Source organism: Typopeltis vanoorti, chromosome 1 (assembly GCF_054136105.1).
Source record: "Typopeltis vanoorti isolate ZY-2024b chromosome 1, IOZ_Tvanoo_1.0, whole genome shotgun sequence".
NCBI lineage: Eukaryota > Metazoa > Arthropoda > Arachnida > Uropygi > Thelyphonidae > Typopeltis > Typopeltis vanoorti.
In genome coordinates, this window is record NC_143549.1 from 33428979 (window position 1) to 33454060 (window position 25082).

General features: G+C 34.6%; 1 protein-coding gene across 1 annotated transcript in view; it reads left to right on the top strand.

Moving 5' to 3' along the window:
* LOC150109877 (uncharacterized) overlaps nt 1–25082 on the top strand; it is a 236009-nt gene that overhangs the window by 145686 nt on the left and 65241 nt on the right. Inside the window, exons 12-13 of the mRNA XM_090396426.1 lie at nt 3284–3380; nt 14905–15011. Of these exons, the coding sequence (XP_090252552.1) occupies nt 3284–3380; nt 14905–15011 (204 nt within the window). The remainder of the gene's footprint in view (nt 1–3283; nt 3381–14904; nt 15012–25082) is intronic.

The window sequence follows — 25082 nt, forward strand, 5'->3', positions numbered from 1 at the left end:
AAAAAAGTGTCACACTTAAAACAGAGTCTTGGGAAACACCCTGTTCTTGATGATATGATCGAGAAAGCGTACTTCGCACTTTGACTTGGAAAGTTCCCTGGACAGAAAGTTTTTATTAAATACAGGAAGATGTCCGTTGAGACCCAGGTTATAGAGGTCTTTTAATATACCATATCTCCAGACTGTGTCATAAGCTTTTTCGATGTAAAAGAAAACTGAAACCAGATGTTCTTGCTTCAGAAATGCATCTCTTATACAAGTTTCTAAACGAATCAAATGGCCTATCGTTGAACGATATATACGGAACCCACTTCATGTATTGGAGAGAATATCATTGCTTTCTAAATACCAGAGAAGTCTCTGGTATTCATAATTTTCTCTAGTATCTTACAAAGACTGCTGGTCAGAGCAAAGGTCGATAATTATTTTCTTGTGTTAGATCCTTTCCTGGTTTTGGGACAGCAATGAGAATCGACTTATGCCAAGAATCCGGAAACTCTTCCTTTGTAAGTATTCTGTTGCATATTAAGAGACGGAGATCCACAGAAGATGATGGTAGATGTTGTATCATTTCATAATGGATGTCATCAGGCTTTTCTATTGTTTCACCCTAGTGCAGCAGGGCCTGATGACATCAGGCCCTGCTGCACTAGGGTGAGACATTATCAAATGGCTGATTGTATGACTCAAGCCCACTGGTAGAAAATTTTGCCTGTTTCTCTTGTTGCTTTTTCAGTATTAAAAATTCACGAGGATATGAAGCTGTTTCTGAGATTCTGGCAGCATTTTCTCCCAAAGTGACTGCATTAGCTTCGAGATAAGCAATAACACTTTCATTATGGTCTACAATAGACAAACGGTGTGTTATATATCTGCTTTTAATTTTACGGATTTTTTCCCATCCAATTTTTGGACTGGTCATTTGATTAACTGATGTCGTATATTGGATCCATGATTGGTTTTGATTCTGACGGCTCACATAACGTGCTTTGGCCCAAGCTCTCTTAAAATCTATTAAGTTTGATGTGGTGGGGTATCTACAAAATATACCCCATGCTCTGTGTTGATCTTTTTTTTTTTTTTTAGTTGTCTAGCATTCTGGGTTCCACCAAGGCTTTGGATAGACTGGAAATCGAGATGATGTTTTCGGGATGGATGCTGTTCAGTCCTGGACAATGCATTCTGTTATATATAGTTTATTGCTTCATTGGTAGGTGTTTGACTGACGGTATCAGCATCAAATTTTGCAAGATGAGAAAAAATGATCTAGTCCATTTTCCATATGGGAATCCATATGTGTGAACATAGTTCCTGTGAAAGCATTGCAAAGAACAGGAAAGTGATCGCTGACGAATATGTTCTCTTCAACGGCCACACGTGGTCAGTAGAAGAATGGAAGGGGAGCAGATTGTAAGATCAATTGCGCAATATGAGCGGGTAGTCATGGAAGAAAGTATTGAGTCTGTTATTGAAAAGACAGGTAATGATTTTCAAGGATTCTTTCAATGATTCTACCTCGTCTATTAGTGTTGGCGCTACCCCACAGAGTATATTGTAACCATTAAAGTCACCCATCAGAAGTATGGGTTCAGGCAGGTGTACCCATATATAAGGTTATCAAGATAAATTTCATTTAACTCAGCACCCGGTGGTAAATAAATTGAATATATTGTAATAAGAAATCCCACTGAGAGGCGAGTCGCTACTGCTTCCAGAGCAGTATTAAGTTGGACTACTCCTCTATAAACAGGACCACGTCGAGTTCTGTTCTTAAGCACAACAGTGAAATTCCTAAAAGCAGGGGTCCTCATTGGTTTTAACGACGTTTTCTGTAGAGACAGAAACCTACGTATCAGGACGTGCCTCACACCATCACTCTCTGATCTTTAGCTCTGAACTCATCTCCTCATCAGGAACATCAAGGAGATCCCATACCTCACACCTCATAAAAAAGAGTGTTTTATGAGGTGTTACTGTGATTGGCATTTCACCCATTGATGTTGCTCCCAGCAGTTTCTCGTAATGTTTCTGACACAATGTTTCTACAAGGATTTCATATAATTTCTTAACAGTTTTGGGAGATCGTCCTTCTAAACCCTTTTGAATAAATAAGGGTGCCATTTTCCTTATTGGCTTTTCACTTGTTGCATGTCCGCGCGGTTAGCCTAGTGGCTATGCGCTTCGCAACATTATGCCTGGGGAAGGAGTGTCATAGGTTCGATTCCCGTTGACAGCGCGAGGAGCTTAAGGATCTTCCTCAGCCATAGCCAAGTTTGCCGGTCTTGGGCATGGACAGCAGGGTTTTTCCTCCAGTTTATCTGGGGTTTTTCATCTCGCAAGCAGGCAAGCCGGCCTCGTGAACACACACGGATACAGTCAGGAATACTTAAGACAATCCCTCCAGCCATAGGTCTGAATTTTCAGCTATGCCGGTCCCGAGCCAGGATAAAAACAGAGAAGATTGAGGTGGTGCTGTACCTCCCCGTAAAAGGGGCTCACGGTAGTTGAATCACCGTACGAAATGAATGAATGAATTTGTTGCATGAATGATCCAAAACATTGGTACCTTTATAATACTAGTATCATATATCTTTTGTTTCTTACTTCTGTTACCAAATTCTATATTTACAGTATCAGTACTTGGTTGGAATTTTGTTAGGGTCCTGTAACGTTTGAGGATGTAGAATTCATGCTTAAGGAGTTTTTGGTTCGGCGCCAGAGCTTCCCCATCCACCACAGAGATCCTGCCACACATGGACTCCCAATGAGCGGCAAGCAATGACAGTCCTTGGGAGTGGAACGGCAAGGCTACCCCAGACTTACTGCGACACTGTTGACCCTTGCAAGCAAGTCGACTAGCCGATTGATCCTGGCAGGGCCATCCAGGACTGCCCGACTACCAGGATCCCCCTTTCCGGATGTCCACAGGTCGCACCGCACATCAAACACGGCGGCAGAGCGTTGGATCCTAAGTGATGGTAGTCCGGAAAAAAGGATAGTAAAAAAGATTCAGAAGAAGTAGAGCAAAGGATACGGAGAAAAAAAAGTAAAGAAAAAGAGGAAGAATGAAAAGGGCTAGTACCATCACTGGATGGTACCCTCCACAAATAACAGATGCCCCACATGGAGGGGTCTATTTAAGGAGAGGGTAATCGTTTGAAAGAAAACGATCGCATTGCTGCAAGTTAAATGACATTTGAACTATAAAGAATGAACTTTTATAGTGATTACTATAAATTTTGTATATTATCATTATTTACGCTGTTTATTTTTTTTTTTTCAGGAACAAGCTGGTTCCATGTTCAGAACTACCCGGAATTCAATTAATACCTTGGAGTGAGGGAACAAGCTGTGATCGAAACAGACCCACTCATTCAAGTGTAAATTCAACCATAGGATTTCCTCAGACTCAATCTGTTTCATAATGCATCTAAACGTAGGTAAGCTCAGGAAATTTATAAAAAAAACTCTACACTGTTATTTAATTTGTTTAAAACGAATTGGCTAGCCAGTGACTAGAAATTTCATTTTATGGCAGATTTTTATATTGTCTATGGTGACAAAATTTCATGTATGATTAACGTCATGATGGCAGGAAAGTGAAAATGAGTTAGCCGATCTCACAGAGTTAACAGTTGTTTTTTTTTTTTGTTTGTTTTTTGTCATTCTGCATACGGGAAAATCGGCGTACACATACGCTTAACACACCAAAGTACCATGTAGTGGATGGTTGACGATGTAGTTATGTATTTATGTGATAAGTTTAGTTCTAAACAGTAGCAAAATAAATAAATAAGTAAATAAATAAATAAATAAAATAAAATATATAATAAAAATATATTACTGGATGAGAAACACAAATTCTTGGAAGGAAAGCCTTCTACTTCTGTATGAGACCATGTAACTCACTTTCTGTGGAACAGCGCTTATAACGATTTTTCGCGCCCTGGTAGGGATTCTAACAAGGGTTTATAAACAAAGAGCTTCGTCGAAACCGAGTGAGCTACAGAGAGTCTTCAAATAATACTCATTAAAGGTAAAATTGTAATGAAATCCAAAACTGTTGTATTTTGAAAAATGGTAAACACCCAGATTTTGCGATATTGCAATATACTTTACTCTAAATTCAGTTATTACACAAAAATAAAGTAGGCAATCGTTATAATTCTGGCAGTGGTGTTTTCATGGTTAATGACTATGAACCAGCGTAGTGCATAGTAACAAATTGCCTTATCTGAAATATTATAAGTACTATGCTTTTGATATAACTCTAGATTTGTTCAAGTACCCGTTTATTTTTTCTCCTTTCTTCATTAACTAATAAAATTAAAACACAAGTTACTTGGGACGATGATGATTATAGTGGGACCCCTTGTAGCGATGTGCGCTCTTTCTCCGACAGAAAAATTTGGTGTTAGGCTTTAATATATTTATTTTATTAATATCAAGTCGGATGTATTATCAAAATACAATAAAAACAACTGTTTAATGAGATCATTTGTTCTTTCTTTATTTCTACAGATTTTCGCTCTATGAATTTCACTTCTCCAAAAAAGGTTCAGCTCACAAGGGAACGATGGATTAAGTTTGGAAGCAACAAACATTTTTCTTTCGACTGTTAGTAAATTGAGCATTCTGTTTAGTAGGACTGTGATAGTACCAAACTAGCTCTGAAATGTTAATAGGGTACAAATGAACTATCAATTATTTAAATTATATTTATCAGCATAGCTGTTTATGCTATGTATATGTTTGTGTATGTAAACTAAGTCTCTTTCTCCCTCTCTCTCTCTCTCTCTCTCTCTCATGCGTGCGTGCGTGCGTGCGCGCGCGTGACACACACACACACACACACACAAAAAAAAAAGCATGACACGTAGAATTACTTAAATTTCCTAATGCATTTTCATTTATCTGAACACTTTTTCTAGCCCTTGCGCGTTGGTAATCTCTAGACTGCTAGACTTCATCTTGCACTATTACTGATATTAAATGCATTCCCACAGGGTGCTAGATAACAGGTGAGATTCTTAACTTTAATTCTATTTATTCACATATGTTTGTACGTGTCCTGAGACGATTTTACTGAATTACTCTAAAAACGGGCTACAGAATATTCTTCTCATTGGTGAGTGAAATGGAACCAATATTGTCTTTTTTCTATAGATGTTATGAAGTTTATTACGAGGCTGCGCAGACGCTAAGCATAATTATATAATTATTATTATTTCGTAATTATGTGCACACAAATTATCAATTTGCTATCGACTGTATAACCTCTCTTGTGTAAGAATGATTTAAAATATGTGGATATATTTGGACTGGGCAGGAATTAACAATATAAAAATATGACTGTATTATGTGTTTAAATACTTTGATTCGTAGTAGTAGTAAGCTTGTCGATTGACCTGTAGGCCTATACTCACCAATAAAATTATGTATGCTCAAAGACCAATCGACTCATCATGCAATATATATAACGGAAGTGAATAAAAATGTGTTATTTATGTTTGTGTCGCTTTTCTCCTTCTTAACACATACACATACACATAGAAAAATTACATCTACATTTGGTACATCACTCATCGTTACCTGGTGGTGAATTTTGGAAATTTTTTTCTTGGCTATGCGCTTGGTAACTATATGCCTAGAGAAGGAGTGTCCTAGGTTCGATTCCGTCGACGAGGTGAGGAGTTTAAGGATCTTTCTCATCCTTAGCCGAAAGACTATAACCACAACATCGTTTCCGCATGACGCACGATGCATTTCTGCAATGTTTCTTACCATTCAGATCGCTGTGTGGCGCTCCACGAGTCCTTAAACAGTGAGTGCTTTAATTCTGATCACCCTGTATGTATCTATGATTGGCCTTCGGATATAGTTCACTGAATTAAATTAATTTGATATTATTATTATTTTTAATGATCATTTCTTTCGTGATTATTATTCATTTGTTTGATAAGATTTCTTTTCCTCCATTAATATTAGAAAACTTGTTAAACTTTATTTTTATTTTATTTTATTTATTCCTTTTTTATGTTTATGATTTTAAGGTCTGATCAGTTAAGCAGTAATGGCAAAAAACAAGAATGAATCAATACTCTTCAGAAAAAGAACGAGCAAGGACATTAGAAAATTAATAACAGCGCTTTTTCGATTAAAAAACACATTTCGTTCAAGTTCTTTTATTTGGCAGTGATTCAATTCGGAGTTGAGTCACAAACATAAACATTTATTAAGACATACTGTGCTTTGTATCTTTTGAATAAAGCTTTCAGTACTATACAATGAAAAATATCCAATTTTGAACAAAAATATTACACACTGTTGCTACGGAAGGACAACGGAATGAAAAAGCAGCATTATGTAGTGGCTGCACCCTCGAAGTCAAATAAACTGAAATGTTCCGAAGAGGAGTTTTATTTATTTATTTAATCTGAGACTGAAGTTTTTATGCCTTGTTTGCATGGTTTGTCTGCAGTGGAATTTAAGGCGATTTCGATAATTTTAAGAAACGAGAATCAACTAGAGCTGGATCCGAGCTGGATCCATTCCCTAAATAAGTATTATGTAAGGAAGGAAGATATTTATTTAAATTCCACTTGACACTTCCAAGGAGTCCAAGGACTCATCATGGTAGGACACTCTATTCCATTATACACAACTCCGTCTTCCCTACTTAATCATTCGACTAAAACTACCACAACGGTACTACTACTACCATAAACATGCAATATCATCTACAGTACTTTTCTCTGTAAATTACGTGTCTTCTCATGGCTGATTTGCCTGTATGCGGGATGAAAAACCTGATTTTCTGGGAAAAAAACAAAACAAAACAAATAAACAATGTTACATTCGTATGAGACCGGCTAAATCACCTTCATTTGAAAACGCCCATGTATAATAACGATATATATATATATATATATATTATAAAATACAACGTTTTTATGTATCGATTATGTGAGGCAATATGTACCTGTAATTTCCAATTTGTTTAAATAATTCAATGTTTATTAGTATTCCTTTCCTTTATAAATACCTGAAGAAGGCTGCTATATGCCGAAACTAGTATTATCATTAAAATCTTTATATGTTATCTCGGTCTTGGAGTCATTAAATCTATTTTTTTCAAATGTATAACAACCGAGTAAAAGCTGATCGCCACATATATATATATATATATATATAATCCTTATCAAGTATATGCAAATACAGAAAGTAACAGCTTACAAATTGGCACAGATTTTGATGTGTTATCCTGGTATTGCCAAGGGAAAGAAATCCTGAAAGGGACAGTATTTTCGTCTTTTACCGGTGGTTTTGATTAATAATTCACTGACCCGTCGATATGATTTCGAAATATATGATACTTTTGAATGAATAAAAAAAAATATTAAAGACAACGATATGAATGTTTTATCTTGGAAAAAACAACAACAGAATCTTGAAACCAAATATTTAAATATTTCGTGGGTAATAAAAGAATGCTAATATTCTGATGAAATAGATCAAACCAACCGTGTGTGTTATCATTACCTTCATTATTTTTATTGTACAGGAGGAGGGTCAGAAGATACAAAGTCGTATTATTCTTGCTTAGTTGTTTTAATTGTAGTCACAATTAAACTATACCAAATCTAATCATGGCGAATTTTCGAGTTTTCTGAATATCACTCGTACCGTTGCACAAAAAATAGCATTTTCCCTATTTTTAATACTAAAATACAGAGTTTTGGATATGCTACAGTAAACTAAAATTAATGAAACACATTATAGTTCTCAGATTCGATTCTGATTAAATCTAAAACATATTACGAATATGTTTTGTGAAGTTAAAAAATCACAAATCACAAAATTTTCCTATCCATTTATCCGAATAAATAACGTCTTACTTTCCAAAAAAACGAGATATTGATTATAATCCCACCGTGGGAATGGGTGTTTCTAAATATCTTCAGCTGGTAGGCGAACTTATTTCGTAGTGTGAAAACACTATCCTCTTACTGAAGGTCCGAAGTAGCTTTTTCAAGCTAGTTTGAATGAGGTGTGTGATCTTTATAATAAGAATTCCCGATTATCTAATCGGTCAACCGACGGTATTAATTAATGTACTTATACCCTTACAACTTTTGTGGGTGGGATTATATAAAAAATAATGTTTTTCGTTTATCAGTTTGATATGGTTGGAAAGTTGACACATCTAAGGTGCGTAACATGCTCAAACATGATTTGACACACTGCAACAAACTTACCGAAGTATAACGACCTCTGTTAAGATTTGGGGTGAAGTTAGAAATTTTTCCTGTAAGAAAAAAAAAAAAATGTCAAGAACAAGAGTTAACTGAACTACAGGGAAAATTAATGTGCTTTCCTGGATCAAAGTAGTCGGCCATAGTCCTGCTGACCTTCATTCTGTAATGCCAAATAATACACCAAAAGTTCTTTCCTGTATTCAAGGACAAGTAATTTGTGATCTCGTGAGTTTTCTTCCATATATTGGGGAGTTTTTTTCATTCTGTTGCTTGTGAGTTACTTGCATGCATACTTATGAAAACATCTGCGACATCTATCGACATGTGTATTTCTTCCCGAAGCCTGGTAGTAATTTTAATAGTTAGCCATTCATTCAGACTATGATAAAGATAAAATCCTAACACATATCTTGTCCTACACTGCCAAATTTTGAACGGAAATTTAAAAATTATTCTTTCTAGATCTTCTAACCGCTTAGGACTCGAACTATTAGTCTTCCTATAGATTTTGTAGACTTCATACTAATGTATGAAGTTTACAAAAACCCATAGAGGATAACGAAGAAAGCGTTCAAACTAACAATATCGAATTTAATTAAAAAAGCTTCTATTAATGTTGATGTCATTCTATAGTATTTAATGAAATCATGCTATGCTTATATATTTTTTTAAATGTTCACTTAGCCAAGAAACAAAATCCTGTTAAGTAAGAATGTGAATTTCCCTTCTGTCCCTGAAGTTACAATGAAATCCCTGCAGATGACAACACGACATGTTTGACACAACTACTTCCGATCTTGACCTGACCGAAGAAGTTATTGGAGTTTCGTACAGAATATGCCAAAGGCCTTGATATTTCGTGAGCGGCCACAGAAAGTACACACAGTGATGGGTGTAAGACGTGTCAAGTACCGATGGGAGGTCTGCGAAATGCACTGACGAGGTAGAAGCAGATCATCAGGAAGGGGCACGCAATTGCTGACCTTACTCAGCGGGGGATATTAGAACAAAGAAGGCGAATAGACGAACCCATTCCGAGTGCACTCCGTCTCGCCTCTGATGTGTTTAGAACTGGAAATGGGTCCTCCGATTATCATCTTTTATCTTGAAGAATTGGCTAGCCGGGAGACAATTTGCAGATTATAGCAAGTTCTCTTCGTGTCCCTTAGATAGGATTTGCAATATTTTGTATATTATAACTCTGATAGCACAGTGTTATAAGATCCAGTTTCTCACTCGTAGGAAAAAAGACCAAAACTTCTGAGGAAAGGATGAAAAACAGCTGTATAATAAGGTATTCATTTCCAGGTTCATCTTATTTTTAATATTTGAATACAAGAGAAAAATTATTATTATTATTATTATTATTATTATTATTATTATTTTGAAACTGTCCTTTGCAACTATGCACACGATTCAATTTACAAAGACAGTAACTGTTGCATAATCTAGTCTTAATAGGAGTGATGATGGCGTGACAGATCTGGATTCGATTCTCATCAGCAATGTGAATCAAGTCCAGTCTGATGTAAGGCGCATGATCTCTGAATTTAGAGTTTGTTCGTTTTTTTCCCCCTTCACCTCAAGCAAGTCGAATGGTCTCATACGGCTGCGAGAGAACCTTACTTCCGTATAACTGGGATTTTTCATTCCCCAGACAGACAAACTGACTTGAGAACATGCACTAGTCGGAGAAAGTTATCGGAAAGTATAATAACTCGCCAACGCAAATCCAAAAAGTTTGGATTTGCGTTGGCGGATCATAGAAACGCTTTCTTAAACTAATAATAAAATTATAATGTCTAGAGTCACCTGGATTTCAAGACTATTGTTTCCATTTTCTCTCAAAAATGATCTAAACAAACTACACCCCAATGTAACTATGCAGACTTTTTTCATTCAATACGTACACATTGTTTCGCGTGTTTATCCATTCCGTTTTGTCCTTGCTCTAGAAAGAACAGAATAGTTTTCCGATGAAATAGGAATATAGCAATAGGTGTTCTGTCAGTTTGCCCCCTATAGAAACTACTGTTCGCTTCCGGTATGTCATAAAATTCCCTTTACGGTTTAATTTCTCACGCTCCTTGCATTGAAAATGTTCATCGAGCCATTGTTAACTACCTCTTTTATGTCATTTATTAGCCATTCACCACGTTATGTTCACATGTCCCGAGGTATCCTAAACCTTCAATGCTTACCTTGCGAATTCTAATTAGATTAGTAATACACTCGTGGGAAAATCTTCACTTTGTACCGAAAAAAAAAAATCAGAAGAGGAGTACAGTTTACATGGTACACTTAACATGTAGGAGTACACTTAACATGTTTTTTTTTCAGTCACAGTTAACAGATCAGCAAAGCTTCGTAGGTTTTTTACTGCGTATCTAAAAATTTTGTACATTATCAGAAAGACTTTATTATTATTATTATTATTGCTATTTTTATATGATGCCCAGGGAGAAAATGCTACACCTTTTAACACTACTTAATCTTACATCTATGCACCACATAGTCCGCCATCCACTGTCTGGAAAACGTTTCCTGCATACGGGATGAAAAACCCGACTGTTCAGGAAAACAACAAAAAAAAAAACTGCTATATCTATATGACATTTGATAATTCACCTTCAGTTGAAAGAATTTCAAGAAATCCACATATAAAGATTCCTGTAGATATGACCAGAATCGAACTCGAATGAGCGCATCATCCCTTCGTTCCAACTGGGGCATGGAGAGTGGCTCATAGCTCAGGCACTATGAGCGTAAATCCAGTGCTTAAATATGCTCATTATTAATACCATGAAACTAAGGTATTAATACCGTATTAAATTATATAATATTAAAATTATGTATTAATACCTTTTTTATGCACTAAGGCTAGCTTTCAGCAGGTGGTAATTTTTTAGCGCACAACCTACAAAAGTTTTGAAGTCATTTTCTGAAAGTGATCTTCGGATTAGTTGAAAAAAAAAAATAAAGACTTGTTTATTTACAAGCACCTGCACTAAACCAAAACGAAATGTAAAACCTGTTTTAAAAGTTTCAGAGTAATGTGCTACTCTTGGAGTTAGCACGCGATAAACATACTGATCTAACAAAATCTGAACAATGTTTCATTCAGTTACTTATCTGATGACATTTATGAAACGCATTCCAACAATGTTAACATGAGTATAACGAAAAAATTGGAAAAGAAATATATCAGTTTAGCATAAAAAAAAAACTTCAACCGAAACTAAAACTAGTCGGAAAATAATTAAAATTGTTACAAATTAACTCGTAATGTAAGGAAGGGTGGAAGAGGAAATTAAACCTCGTATCCCTCTATGATTACATGTACTCAAATAACGAAATAGCAACTGAACATTGTAAATGTATTATATAATTCCCACAGCTTTCAGTATTTTTTCTTTGTATTAATAACAGATCTTCTGAGCAATAAACTCCTAAATTAAGTTCAGAACAAGCATGTTAAAGATAAGAATCGTAAACTAATTAAACTATTGCATGACAAACGTTACAGTACACAAAGAGACAACTCAACCCTCGCGTTCAATAATTATTCAAATGATTACGACCCTTCGTAACAGCACGCACGCGCAAACAAGAAGAAAGTAGGGCCTGGATGTGAATGAATGCGGATGAACCATTCTATTTTAGTTAGAGGTCTTAAGATCAACTGTTTCTAGGTTAGCATGCCCTCATTTGGGTTCTTATTTCTAAATAGTCAAAGGGGAAGCAGATTAGTCCGAGGGAATGGATGCATCATTCTCTTTCCCTGTCTCTTCCCATTACAGCCATTGACAGCTTAGACTAGTTCTGTCATCTTCTGAAATTGTGGAGATTATTAGATTGAGGCGAGCATAATAAGTTCAAGTGAAAAACGTAGTCTAATTGTTTTACATTTACAAGCTGAAAAAGGCTGTGAGTTTAGCTTCTAATGCACTCCCTCTCTCTCTCTTAACCAAATAGCCTGTTAAGAGTAAAGTTACGTACCTAATTTCATCAAAATAAGCCCAGACTGGAATGGAACTAGCATGCGCGTTGAAAGTCTTTAAAGCTGCTTGCGCATCTAGAAAAAAAATCTATTCTTGAGATCCGTTTTCTGCCCTCTTATTAGCGATTTGCTTTTTAGAATGTTTGCGATTAGTTTTTATCTCATTTAATTTATTCGCTACCTTTACGGTGATCTAGATTTACTTTCTATTATCACATTTACACTCTTATATCGATAACACGCCCCCGTGCCTGTTACTTTGAAGCTATACTTGGTTGGCACCCTTCGTGGCTAACTGTCTCATGGCCAAAAAGGTGATACACCCACAACCAGGTAAACAATGAGCAGTGTCGGCTGGTGACTGCTCTAGTTTACATGACGCACAAACAAGGCGGAGTATACAAGCGGTAAAAGAAAATTCTCTCTCTCTCTCTCTCTCACACACACACACACACACACACAATGCACACACACATTGTAATTTTCCCTTGCTGTCATGACCTCAGCAGAGAGCATGACTTTCATGAGGTTTAAATAAAATGTTTTGCTTTCATTTAGAAAGTGGTAGCCTAGCACTGGTACAAAACGCATTCATTTAGCAGGAATAAATTTATATTCATTTAGTAGGAAATAAAATCCCTGTTAAGAAAATTCTTCGGTATTTAGGGCAGGTGTTTTAGGAATATGAAGAAGCGGCTATGAGATGAGAGTATATGTTTAGCAGTTGCATGTGTTGTCTAGCTAGTTTGCATGTTTTTGCTCAGGAAAATGCGAGTTTCCGGAACAAAAGTCGCCGCCATTTCCTTATGAAATAGATTAACTTACTTAAGGGGAGAGGATTATAAATGTTTCTTATGTTTAATGAGAACAACACACATGTTTCAATCTAAATGGCGTGCTCTTTGTTTTCAGAGCCATCATTTACACTTTAGCTTTTGCACTCTAAGAGTAAATATTTTGTTCCAGGAAGAAATGCTGTTAAAATGCTGAAGTTTTTATTTACTTATTTATTTTAAGAGGGGAAAGAAATGGCAAATGAAAACTTCTACCCGAAAAATTCTTACCTGTAATCTTACACTTCTTTTACATGGTTGGAAAGAGTCGAGTTCTAATGATCGTATAAATGTTTAGATTCTTTAAAGAAAGGATCTAAGCATTTGAATTGAAGGTGAGCAGTTAGACAGTGTCAGAAGGAGGCTCACAGATTTTTTTTTACTCCCGAAAACTCGAATATTTCTTCCTGCGAAACAAATAAACCATCCGGTAGATCACATGCAAATGATAACCACAATATACTAGCATGCTATTAAACCTAAATAAACAATTGTTACAGATTTCTGTTATTTATTAGTTTTTTTTTTCTTCTGTCAACAGCTCAGATGCCATATCTGAATTTTTTAAATTTCTGAGGACCGATACATTTTTCCCCTAAGTACAAGATCGCAGATCACACTTTTGGAAATGCTGCTCTAGAAGCAAACCAGTAAAACCTGGGAATTTGCCGAGTCATGTTGGTTTCCACGTGTAAGCGGTCAAAATCTAATGGTAAAATCGAATAAATTAATTTTTATCACTGTTTCTACTGATTTAATTCTAATTAAATCAGAATTAAAACCACTTTCTAAATCACTGTTTCTTCTGATTTAATTCTAATTAAAAAGGTTGATAAGAATATTGTCAACACGATGCGCTCATAAAATATCTTCTTGAAGCAGCATCAAAGACAACGCGTATTCACCTTTCTAAGGAACTAGCATCATATGAGCGCATCGTGTTGACAATATTCTTGTAAGTAATTTTCATGCTTTTTTTTTATGAGCATAACTTCATTACAGATTTATTCTTAGTAATTACCTTGGCTTGTTTTCACACTATTTATTAATACTGGTATTTTGTATTATTTCATCCATAACAGCATTAAATGTTATAAGATTAAGTTTTCTCTCCTTATTTCATTTTGTATTTGCACGGTAGTTTTAATTCTCTCTCTCTCTCTCCATTCTAATACAGAAGAATCATTGGCATATATCTGTCTTTAATGAATCTGATTATTTTTCTTAAGCTGAATTATTTGTTAACACTTCCAGAAAGTTATTTATCCCAAAAATTTATTGAATGACTTTTTTCCCAGATCAATGGAATAGATCCACGGTGGCCAAACTGCGGCTCGCGAGCCGCATGTGGCTCGTCTTAAGTTTTATTGCCGCTCAACTAACAAATAAAAAATATTTATAATTTTTCTTAATTTTCTAGCAGACATGGGGCAATCACGTAATAAAGTTTTTTTGAATGATCATAATAATTTACAAAAAACTCGAGGCAAAGCCAAAACAGGAGAAAAAATCGATGTTTTTCTCTAAAAATCATTGATGTTTGTTTGTCTTTCCTAATAAGCTGTATTTTGCTGCTCAATTGGTCAATAGTTTTGAGTGGCTTGATGAAATTTGCTGTTCATATGCTGTTCGGCCATGTAGTTATATTAATATTACCTTGTCAGAAAATTTAAAAAGATACGTTACTGAATTTCGTACTTCTTATATTAATAAAAAGGTTATAATTTAAATTCCAAATGATTTAAATATTAATATTTTATTTTTAAAATTTTATTATAGAATATTTTGCATTATGACTCTTGAAAATAAACAGAAGCGGAAGTACATCGACGAACATAGAAATTTTAAGAAAGAATGGGAAGAAGACTATGCTTTTAGTGAGAAAAATGGTAAAGCTTTTGCCTCATTTGTAGTTCAACGGTGAGCAATTTCAAAGTAGGGAATTTAAAACGTCATTATGAAAAATCATGGCGAGTTTTCGTCTCAATATCCAGAAAAATCTGAAATACGAATTAAAAAGCTTAAATCGTTGAACAGTTAATAACCAAATTAACTTCATGACAAAATTGACTGAAGAATCTAAAACTGTAATAGAGGCTAGTTTTAAAATATCATGGAACATCGCACGTGCAAAACAGCCTTATACCGAAAGGGAATTTATTAAGCAAAACATTCTTGATACAATTGAGTCACGGCATCCTAATAATTCAAAACTTTTAAAGTTAATTACCGACATTCCTACCTCACGACATACAATTGAACGTCGAATTTCACACATAAACGTGGATTTATTATCAAAATTAGAAAACGATATAAAAGATTGTGTAGCATTTAGTTTGGCGCTTGACAAATCAACTGACATTACAGACCAACTACAATTAGCTATTTTTATTCGTTTCGTTCTTGACGACGGGGTGACGCGAGAAGAATTGTTGGATTTAACAGCATTAAAAGATAGTACTCGTGGCGTTGATATTAAGGAAGCTTTTGATGTTACCCTTAAAAATGTTCCAAAAAGTAAATTAGTAAGTGTGGCTACTGATGGAGCATCAGCAATGGTGGGTACGAATGTAGGATTAATTGGACTTTTAAAAAAAGATGAAAGCATTCCCGATTTCACTACAATTCATTGTATTTTGCATCGAGAACATTTGTTGGAAACTACTTTAATTTTGAACATGTGTTTACACCACTCATAAAAATCGTAAATTTCATTCGGACCAATGCAAAAATCCACCGTCAGTTTCAAAATTTTATTGATTAGCTTGATTTAAATGAACAAATAAATGATTTATCGTTGTAGTACATAGTGAGATGATTATCTACGTACGATGTATTGAAAATATTTATAGCTTTATTGGAATCTATTATCGAATTACTAGATATGAAAAAGCAATAAGATCCTGAATTAAATAACAATGAATGGATCCAGGACTTAATGTTTTTTACCGATATAATGGAACATTTACAAAATTTCAATGTGTCGTTAGTAGTATGGTAGGCGCTTTGAACCAGATCAAGATAAGATAAGAATCGTGACGTGATTGGTTGTTCAGATGATGAAGTCATTGTGTGTGTACCGTCATGGGTTTGGAATGTTTGAAATTTCCCTGGGGGAATATTTGTCATTGACGTCAGTTCTTGTGTTTTGGTTCGCGTAAGGAATTGTGGGTGCTGATAGAGATAAGGATTCGTGTTGTGATTGGTAGGGCACTTTTGACCAGATCAAGATCAAGATAACATAAGGATTCATGTCGTGGATATGTGTTGTTATCAGATGTAGATATGTGACGTAATTTGTTAGTTGTAAATAAGTGACGTAATTTCTTAGTTGTAAATAAGTGACGTCATTGTTTTGAATGCAAAGGAAGATAGATTAGTGGAAAAGGATTCGAGTCGTGATTGGTGGGGCACTTTTAACCAGATCAAGATCAAAATAAGATAAGAAATCTTGATGTGGATGTGTGTTGTTATCAGATGTAAGCAATTGACGTCATTTGTTAGTTGTAAATTATGGGTGATGTTTGGAATTTCGCTGGTGGCCCCCCCCTCCTGTCAGGGACATCACGTGGTGAGTTTGGTTCGCGAAGAGCATTATGGGTGTTTTAGAGATAAGGAATCGTGACGTTATGTGTTTGGAAATTTCGGGGGAACATATGTCACTGTGATATCACATGGTGTTTTGGTTAGCCTATGGAATTGTGGGCGATGTTTTTGAGATAAGATATCTTGGAATTTTCACGGGGTGACAAACATCTGTCATTGTCATCAAGTTTTTTCTTTGGATGTCTATAGATGGCAGTACTAATTTTCCAATATAGTTTGGGGTATTTGTTTCCTGTTAAAGGATATGTGGAGGTAACTACAGATATAGTAACAAATTGTCACTTTTCAGGGAAATATTCTTCATTAAAATTCTAGCTATTAATTTAATACCCGATTCCTTTTGCTGGCAAGAGTTGACACAGTTTCTTATAATATTTGATAAAAGTGTTATTTGTGCATGCATGAACAAATAATACTTTTAATTCACTGTGGATTTCTCTGGCTAGTTTGTGGGAAGAAATTTCACAAGAAAAAAAATAATAATTTAAGGAAGACCATATATATATAAATAAGTTTTTTTACCTTGGGTAATGTATATTAGGGTTACCAAGTAATTTTAATTAAAAGGTTTAAACCGGTGTGGGTATTGACGACCCCACCCATAATGGATTGCAGTATACATCTCTTAGTGAGATCTGCTTTACATTATGGAAAATACTAAGAATAATGATCAGAGTTTTACCCACCTTTAAAATGAGTTGCACCACCTTTAAACTTGAACTATGTTCAGGCGTAAAATAACCAATAGGATTAGGAGTAAAAAAAAAAAAAAATATATATATATATATATATATATGGTCATACTTAATTTTTTTTCATGAAATTTCTTGCCACAAACTAGCCAGAGACTTTTCTTTCTTTTTTTTTTTTTTGGATAATCCACAGTGAATTAAAAGTGTTATTTGTTCATGCATGCCCTGAAATATTTCAAGAAACTGTGTCAACTCTTGCAAGCAAAATGAATCGGGTATTAAATTAATAGCTAGAATTTTAATGGGGAGGATTTCCACTGAAAAGTGACAATTTGTTACTATATCTGTAGTTACCTCCACCAGACCAGAAAAAAACAGTCGTACTGAAAGTACCACTGTTACAATTTGGTTATTTTACAGAGAGAAAGTAGATAGTTAAACCGATCACATTTCCCAAACTCTTAAAAATAAAAAATAAAACGTTTGTGTGTTGTAGTGTAATAGAAATTAACAAACTACATTACAGAGCTAATATTCATTTGAAATAATAAGAAATAATTATTTATTTGTGGTAGCAAAAAGAAAACGCTAACGGAGAATTCCAAACCTAATCAGAGGATGTCACACGTGTGCGAATTTGTCGGATCTTAGTCAGGAAAAGACATTAAAAATCATAATTCAACTCACGTAAATGCTAATATCACTTAGTCACCGTCGAAAACTAAGACCGGACATTAATGACTAATCTTCAAGAAAGACTAATGAAAATATAAACACTATGGGAAAAAAATCACACACAGTTATTTATTTATTTACTTATTTATTTATTGCTCAGTTATTCTGGCTAGAAAAATGTAGTTAATTGATTTTTAAAGTAAAATAGAGAAAAAAGAAATACGAGTCTTAATAACCAATTTAACAGAATTCCAAAAACCGGAAGTCGCTAGTAGGCTCAACACTGTGATGTCTTTGGGGGCAGATAGCTTGGGAAAAACATAGCATGGGAACTGTGCGAAGAAATTGAGGAACAGAACCAAATGGATGGAAATCTAAAGGATGTAGTTAACTAGATTTTCTGGTTATTTACAGAAATATTGTTTTTTCAAATCATGTGTGATTGTGTTGTGTTGTGGATATAAAATTCAACTATTTTGGAATATTCGCATTTAGAAGAGCCATTCTGGAAAGACTGTAAGTAATTTAAATTATCATTAGAATTTTTAGACTACATAGAAAAGGTGTTGTAATCCATTTAAATGTCCGTTTATTTTAATTTATTTTTTAAATGTCATTTAGTTTTTCTCTTGACTGTAAAGTAAAAAATACCAATAGTCAAACATTTTGTAAAAAAGATAACTTTAATTACAAAAGTAATGAAGTTTAAGATCTTAAATATAGACAAATCAAAATATTCGGATGAGTTTTGTATATGAGAAAAAAAATATTGTGTGTTTGAGGGGACACCAGCATATAATTAAATTATTCTGAAAAACTCGAAACGCTGCCGCCAGTTCGACTCTACTGTACTCTATAAATTCCCATAGCCTTTAACAGGAAACAGATACCCCAAACTATATTGGAAAATTAGTACTGCCATCTATAGACATCCAAAGACAAAACTTGATGACAATGACAGATGTTTGTCATCCTGGGAAAATTCCAAGATATGTTATCTCAAAAACATTGCCCACAATTCCATAGGCAAACCAAAACACCATGTGATATCACAGTGACATATGTTCCCAGAAATTTCCAAACACATAACGTCACGATTCCTTATCTCTAAAACACCCACAATGCTTTTCGAGAACCAAACATACCACGTGATGTCCCAGACAGGAGGGGGAGCCACCAGCGAAATTCCAAACATTGTCTTATCATTATCCATCACCCATAATTTACAACTAACAAATGACGTCACTTCTTTACAAAAAACAAATGATGTCACTTATTTACAAAAAACAAATGACGTCACTTATTTACAAAAAACAAATGACGTCACTTATTTACAAAAAAACAAATGACGTCAATTGTTTGCATATGATAACAACACACATCCACATCACGATTTCTTATCTTATTTTGATCTTGATCTGGTTAAAAGTGTCCCACCAATCATGACTCAAATCCTTTTCCACTAATATATCTTCCTTTCCATTCAAAAAAACGTCACTTATTTAAAACTAGCAAATGACGTCACTTATCTACATCTGATAACAACACACAATCCTTATCTTATCTTGATCTTGATCTGGTCAGAAGTGCCCCACCAATCACAACACGAATCCTTATTTCTAACATTACCTACAATTCCATACGCGAACCAAAACACAAGAACTGATGTCACTGACACATATGCCCCAATGAAATTCCAAACCCATGACGTCAAACACACAATGACGTCATCATCTGAACAACCAATCACGTCATGATTCCTTATCTTATTTTGATCTTGATCTCGTTCAAAGCGCCTACCATACTATTGTGGCTGTAAGGCAGGGAGAAGAATATTTCCGAATTGAGTCAGAGCATTTTTAGTTTTAAAAAAATTACAACTTTTTAAAATATATATAAGTGAAAAGCCATTTAATCACTTTCCATGTTTGATAAAAGCGACTTCAGGATGTGATATTCTTCCTACCGCCATCAGTAACTATCGAGCAAAATTAAACATCCTTTTGGACAATTTTGAAGAACGATTTCTAGACTTACAAGAATTAAAACCATCTATTGCATTTATATTAAATCCATTTGAAATTGATGTAAATTAACAACGGTTTCCCGCTTTTAAAAAGCTTACTTCCTGGAACGGCATCAGGAGAAATGGAGTTGATAGAAATGCAAGAAGACGAAGGTCTTAAAATGTTACATAAATCATTAAATTCAGTCAATGAATTTTGGAAATTTGTACTTACCATAAACAGCCATATACAAATGCAGCATATCGTTTATTAGCAATTTTTGGGTCGACGTATGATGTTGAATCACTGTACTCAACGATGAAATTTGTAAAATCCAAGTATCGTTCCCAATTAACAAACTAACATTTGAAAGAATTAATAAGAAGTTCAATTTCTAATTACAAACCAAATTATCAAAAATTAGTTGCTAATTTAGAAATCCATAAACCTTCTACTAGCAAAGAGTAAATTAAAAAATGTAAATACATGTAAAAAAATATATATAATAATAAATATAATGTTTCAAAAACTTTTTCCCTTATTCCTTATAAATGATATTGTATTAATATGTGTATGTATATGACTGACATAGACCTTTGGGATGTGTTTCTTAACAATTTCTGGTAGGTAACTAGGGCTCTTGTTGCAAAAACTCTGGCCACCCCTGAAAAATACTACTTTTATTATACAGATTTTCTGCCACTTGATCATTTCAAGATAAGTAACGGGTATCGCTTAAGGACTTTCCATTACAAAAATTTTTTATTCATACTTTTTATTTTATTTTATTCATTTTTGTGTGTACTAAATAGTATCACTTAAAAATAGCAATCTTATAAAGATACTTATTCAGTTTATGAAAAAAAGAAAGAAAGAAAGAAAAGGAAAGACCTTGCATATAATTATTACATGCTTAACATAACTATTGTGATCAAAGATATGTCTAGACAATAACAGCAGGTTGGGCAATTCTGTACAGCGATATGTCTGATCTTTAAGGCAAGGAGAACGAGTTTTTCGTTTACCTCTGTTTTTATTTATACAAGAAAACTCTTGGACACATAATAGTATTGCACCAAACATCTATCGTCCTTCCGTACTCGCAGAGGTTAGGGAGAAATGAAATGTCCCTCACTGGTGGACTCACTCCATAATTCTAAGATTGCTTATATTTATATTTGTTTAAGTTAAGTGAAAAACCTGCATTTAATTAAGGAAACAAAATTAATAACACTGTTAAATGGCTATTCAAAAGCAGTATGCGTGCTTTTAATGTTGTTATTAATTATATCACTATCTCCCTATTCGGTTTACAAATAAATAAGCACTGGTTTCATAATTCTAATATTTAACTGTTTAAATATTTAAATAACTAATATTTAAATAACTAGGTACATATATAGCAGCCCATCTATTTTACTCAAGAATTTTAATTAGCATGTTTCCCCCCCCCAATACTTGACTCTCCTTGTTTACAATGGCACATTTTAGCACAGAACATGTGTAGACACAACTCATCCATAAATACAAGCAAGCATAAGTACTGTCCTAGATCTCACCGACTCGGTGATTGCACTTACCACTTCTGTTGTTGTTCCGCCCCTAGTAGGCGAATTGTCTTCATCAAACAATACGCAACATCGCAAACTTTCCACGCCTCTTTTTGTTCGAAACATAACGCAGTTTTTCTAATTAACTGTAAGTAGTTTCCTGTAATGAAAACTTCTCATTAGCAGAGAAAGGTAACCCCGATCCATTCTGCTTGCCAGAAAACAAATACCGTAATTGCGTTGACAAAAGGTGATCTGACCTCCAGACTGATATGAAGAAGCTGAAATTTATTCAGTGTGCTAAATCTCCAACCAACATTTCCTAGCATTGAAGCCTATGCTTTAGCCTCCATATTTCCTATGTTAAGAAGATGAAGTTAGGCTTCGTAGGACTAGCTTGCTAGAAGGTGAAGAGGCTCTTTGCTTCAAAGGCCCTAATGAAATTCATCTTAATCACAGAGAAATATTTATAATGCCTCTTGAACTGAAATTTGACCTGTCAGAGATTTCCTTTCCTCTGGCGAGCATATACTATTATTGACTAATGTGAATAAACAACCACTCAGCTACCTATAAAAAAAATTAAATAAATAAATAAATGTAAAGCTCTCCATTCCCACAGGAAATACTCTTTTATCTCTTACATAACATTTGGAAAATCGGTTGGTTTCCCAGCCTCCACATTTGTTTCATCGCTGCAGTCGATTGCATTTCTACAACGTGCTCAAAGGCAAGAATGTTCCCAATTCCACTTAAGTGTTTATTTGCATGTTTTATATATATTTTACCAAAGCTGCATTCTAAAAAGTTTTATCTCGCTTCAGCGGGATAATAATTATGATAATAAAGTAATAAATAACCTACTTTCGAATACAAACTTTGAAAGTGTTCTTCGCGTCACTTACTAGAATCGAACCTGTAAGATCTTTCCTCTGTCGGTATAGCGCGCCATGGAATCAATATCAAGTTACCTTTGAGCTTGTTTGACTACAAATGTAACATCTGTTTTGTGCCATTTCATCACAAAAGAGGTCAGTAAATCCAAACGAATCATTTAACTCTTTGGTTACTCGTGAACATTTTTACTACTGCATCAAATGTCAGCAGACACGCTCGTGTGTTTGCTGGCAGCCAATCAACAATCATTCATGACAAGGTCGTGCACAACACCCCTGGGGTTTCTCCAGAAACCGCAGGGAGTGTGCCAGAGTTTGTCCGACAGGTGACTATCTTCATATGAAGGTGCAGTTTTCGTTCAACGCCCCACTTGAAAACAGTTGAACATGAATCTGATATCTATACCTTTTTTCCCAGTTGTAATTAGTACTCATTCCAGCTGGCATAGTTGCCTTCAAAATACTTCTTGTTTTTTTTTTGGCTGTTGTATAAAATTATTTCTACATTTCGTTAATGTCCCGAACAACTGTTCTACACAGAACAGTCAGATCCATTAAAAATCCCTTTGTTTACTGACTATCTCTTCTCTCTGCATAGGTGTTCGGTTTTATTTCTGTGTCTCTGCTATAGAGACGTATTTGATCATAATCATCTGAAATGGCAACTATGATTTCACCGTTCACCTTAGAAACCAGTTTAAAGTCAAACAGAAATTCGACATTGCTGGTTTTTAGTCTAGCGTTACTCACTGCAGTAAAGTCTTTGCTCTTCATAACGTTATCTCTTAACTCCTCGGCCTTCTCACAATGCTAATGTGTTCTAGGTTTTCAACCTTTAATGGGCGGGATTGTTACTATTCTTATAAACTAAATAGCCATCGACAGGTGTGTTCCGGAAATACAAGTAACATAAGTTTTTCCTCGTATAAAGGCACTTCGTTTAAGCCAAGTACCGCACCTACATTACTTACTCTCTAAATAAAGCTAAGGAAAGTGTTCTAATCGCTTGGGAATGCGAATCACTGGCACTTTTCTTAGGTAGAAGATTTTTCCCCTCTGGTCAGAAAACCATTATCTTTTAGGCGTGAACTACTGAAACTTCAGATCACAGTTCTAAATAGCGATGCCTGAAAGCATGATGGGTGGACAGAGTTTTGAAAGAATACTTCACATTATGCGAAAATGAATATGGAAAACCCTTTGGCAACATTTTTTTTTAAATTTTAATGTATAAAGTTGAAAGTATAAAGTTTATAATGACTGTCATAAAATATATTTGTGAAAACTGACTGTCTTTGAAGATAATCACCGTTGCTCTGAAGCAGTGATATCTGCAGTGGTTGAAGGTATCCACTAAGCAGACCTTCAACCACTGTAGTAAAAGTGGAGATTTTCTCTTCATCAAAGAGCCATCTGTCGATGAATGTCATTTAGTGTATCATTATCTGAAAAAATAGTGCAACACGTTAAGGATTCATATTTCATTTGTATATTTAGAAATGTTCCTAACACAACTGTATGTCAAATAATAATAATAATAAAACTTAGCAAAACCTTTGAATTTTTTATGTAAATCCTACCCGCAAAAGATTTTATACTTATTCTCATGTATGGGATAAGGGCTACAGATAATCTGGAAATGTCTGAAGACCATACATGGAAAGTTTTCAGGCTAATTCAGTCTCCAATAAAAGGAGTATATCCTGTGGATGGAGAGAGAAATTGGTGCGAATTATTGATGATATCAGAAATCCTTTTCAGGCAACGGTGATTCAACCGTTCTAATATGAGAGTGAAAGAGTCTTCTCCCCATCTCGGAACCTTTTACTGTAAAAAGAACGCTAAAGGAAAACGGCTTATTTCTACTTCTGCATGATGTGAAGCAGTAACAGTAACAACATTCGAGAATGTTATACATACACAGGAATCAATTATTTTTCTTTTTAATTCGAATTGTTAAAATGAAATTGATTTGTTGAGGTTTGGAAATCTCAGTAATATGAAATTAATAAAACGTTCAGATTAATATTATATTCTTTAAATAATAATTTTAATTTCCTTTTATTATTACACAGCCAGTCAAATTCAACCATGTGCAATTATATCTGTTAATTTTTCTGTTTTGCAAGGGATAAATAGCTAAACTTTTAGACAAGAAAACCTCTTCGCCGCAAAAGATAGCTCACCTTCGGTAAAACATTATCTTAATGGATGGAATTCGAACCCAATGTTCACATGAGAGAAGAACCAACTTGGAAAGGTCGATATCATTTCTCATTCTAGTGCTGCACCTCAATAATTCATATTGCACTTATGCATACATCATTTATGATTTACTATATGATCAAAAATGCAATTTTATATTAACATAGCTCGAATGAGAATAATTTCAGTTTCTACAGAGAGCTGTACAGTTTTTCCTTTTTTATTATTGATTCAGATACTGATCTAAATGTTCCGGAGCTGATTTCTCTTTAACATTCCTGATGATAAGCGAGCTTCTGTGTTTCTTCCTTGAAAAATGAAATGTGCCTTTAAATGCTCTATAAATGTCTTCTTGACTGGA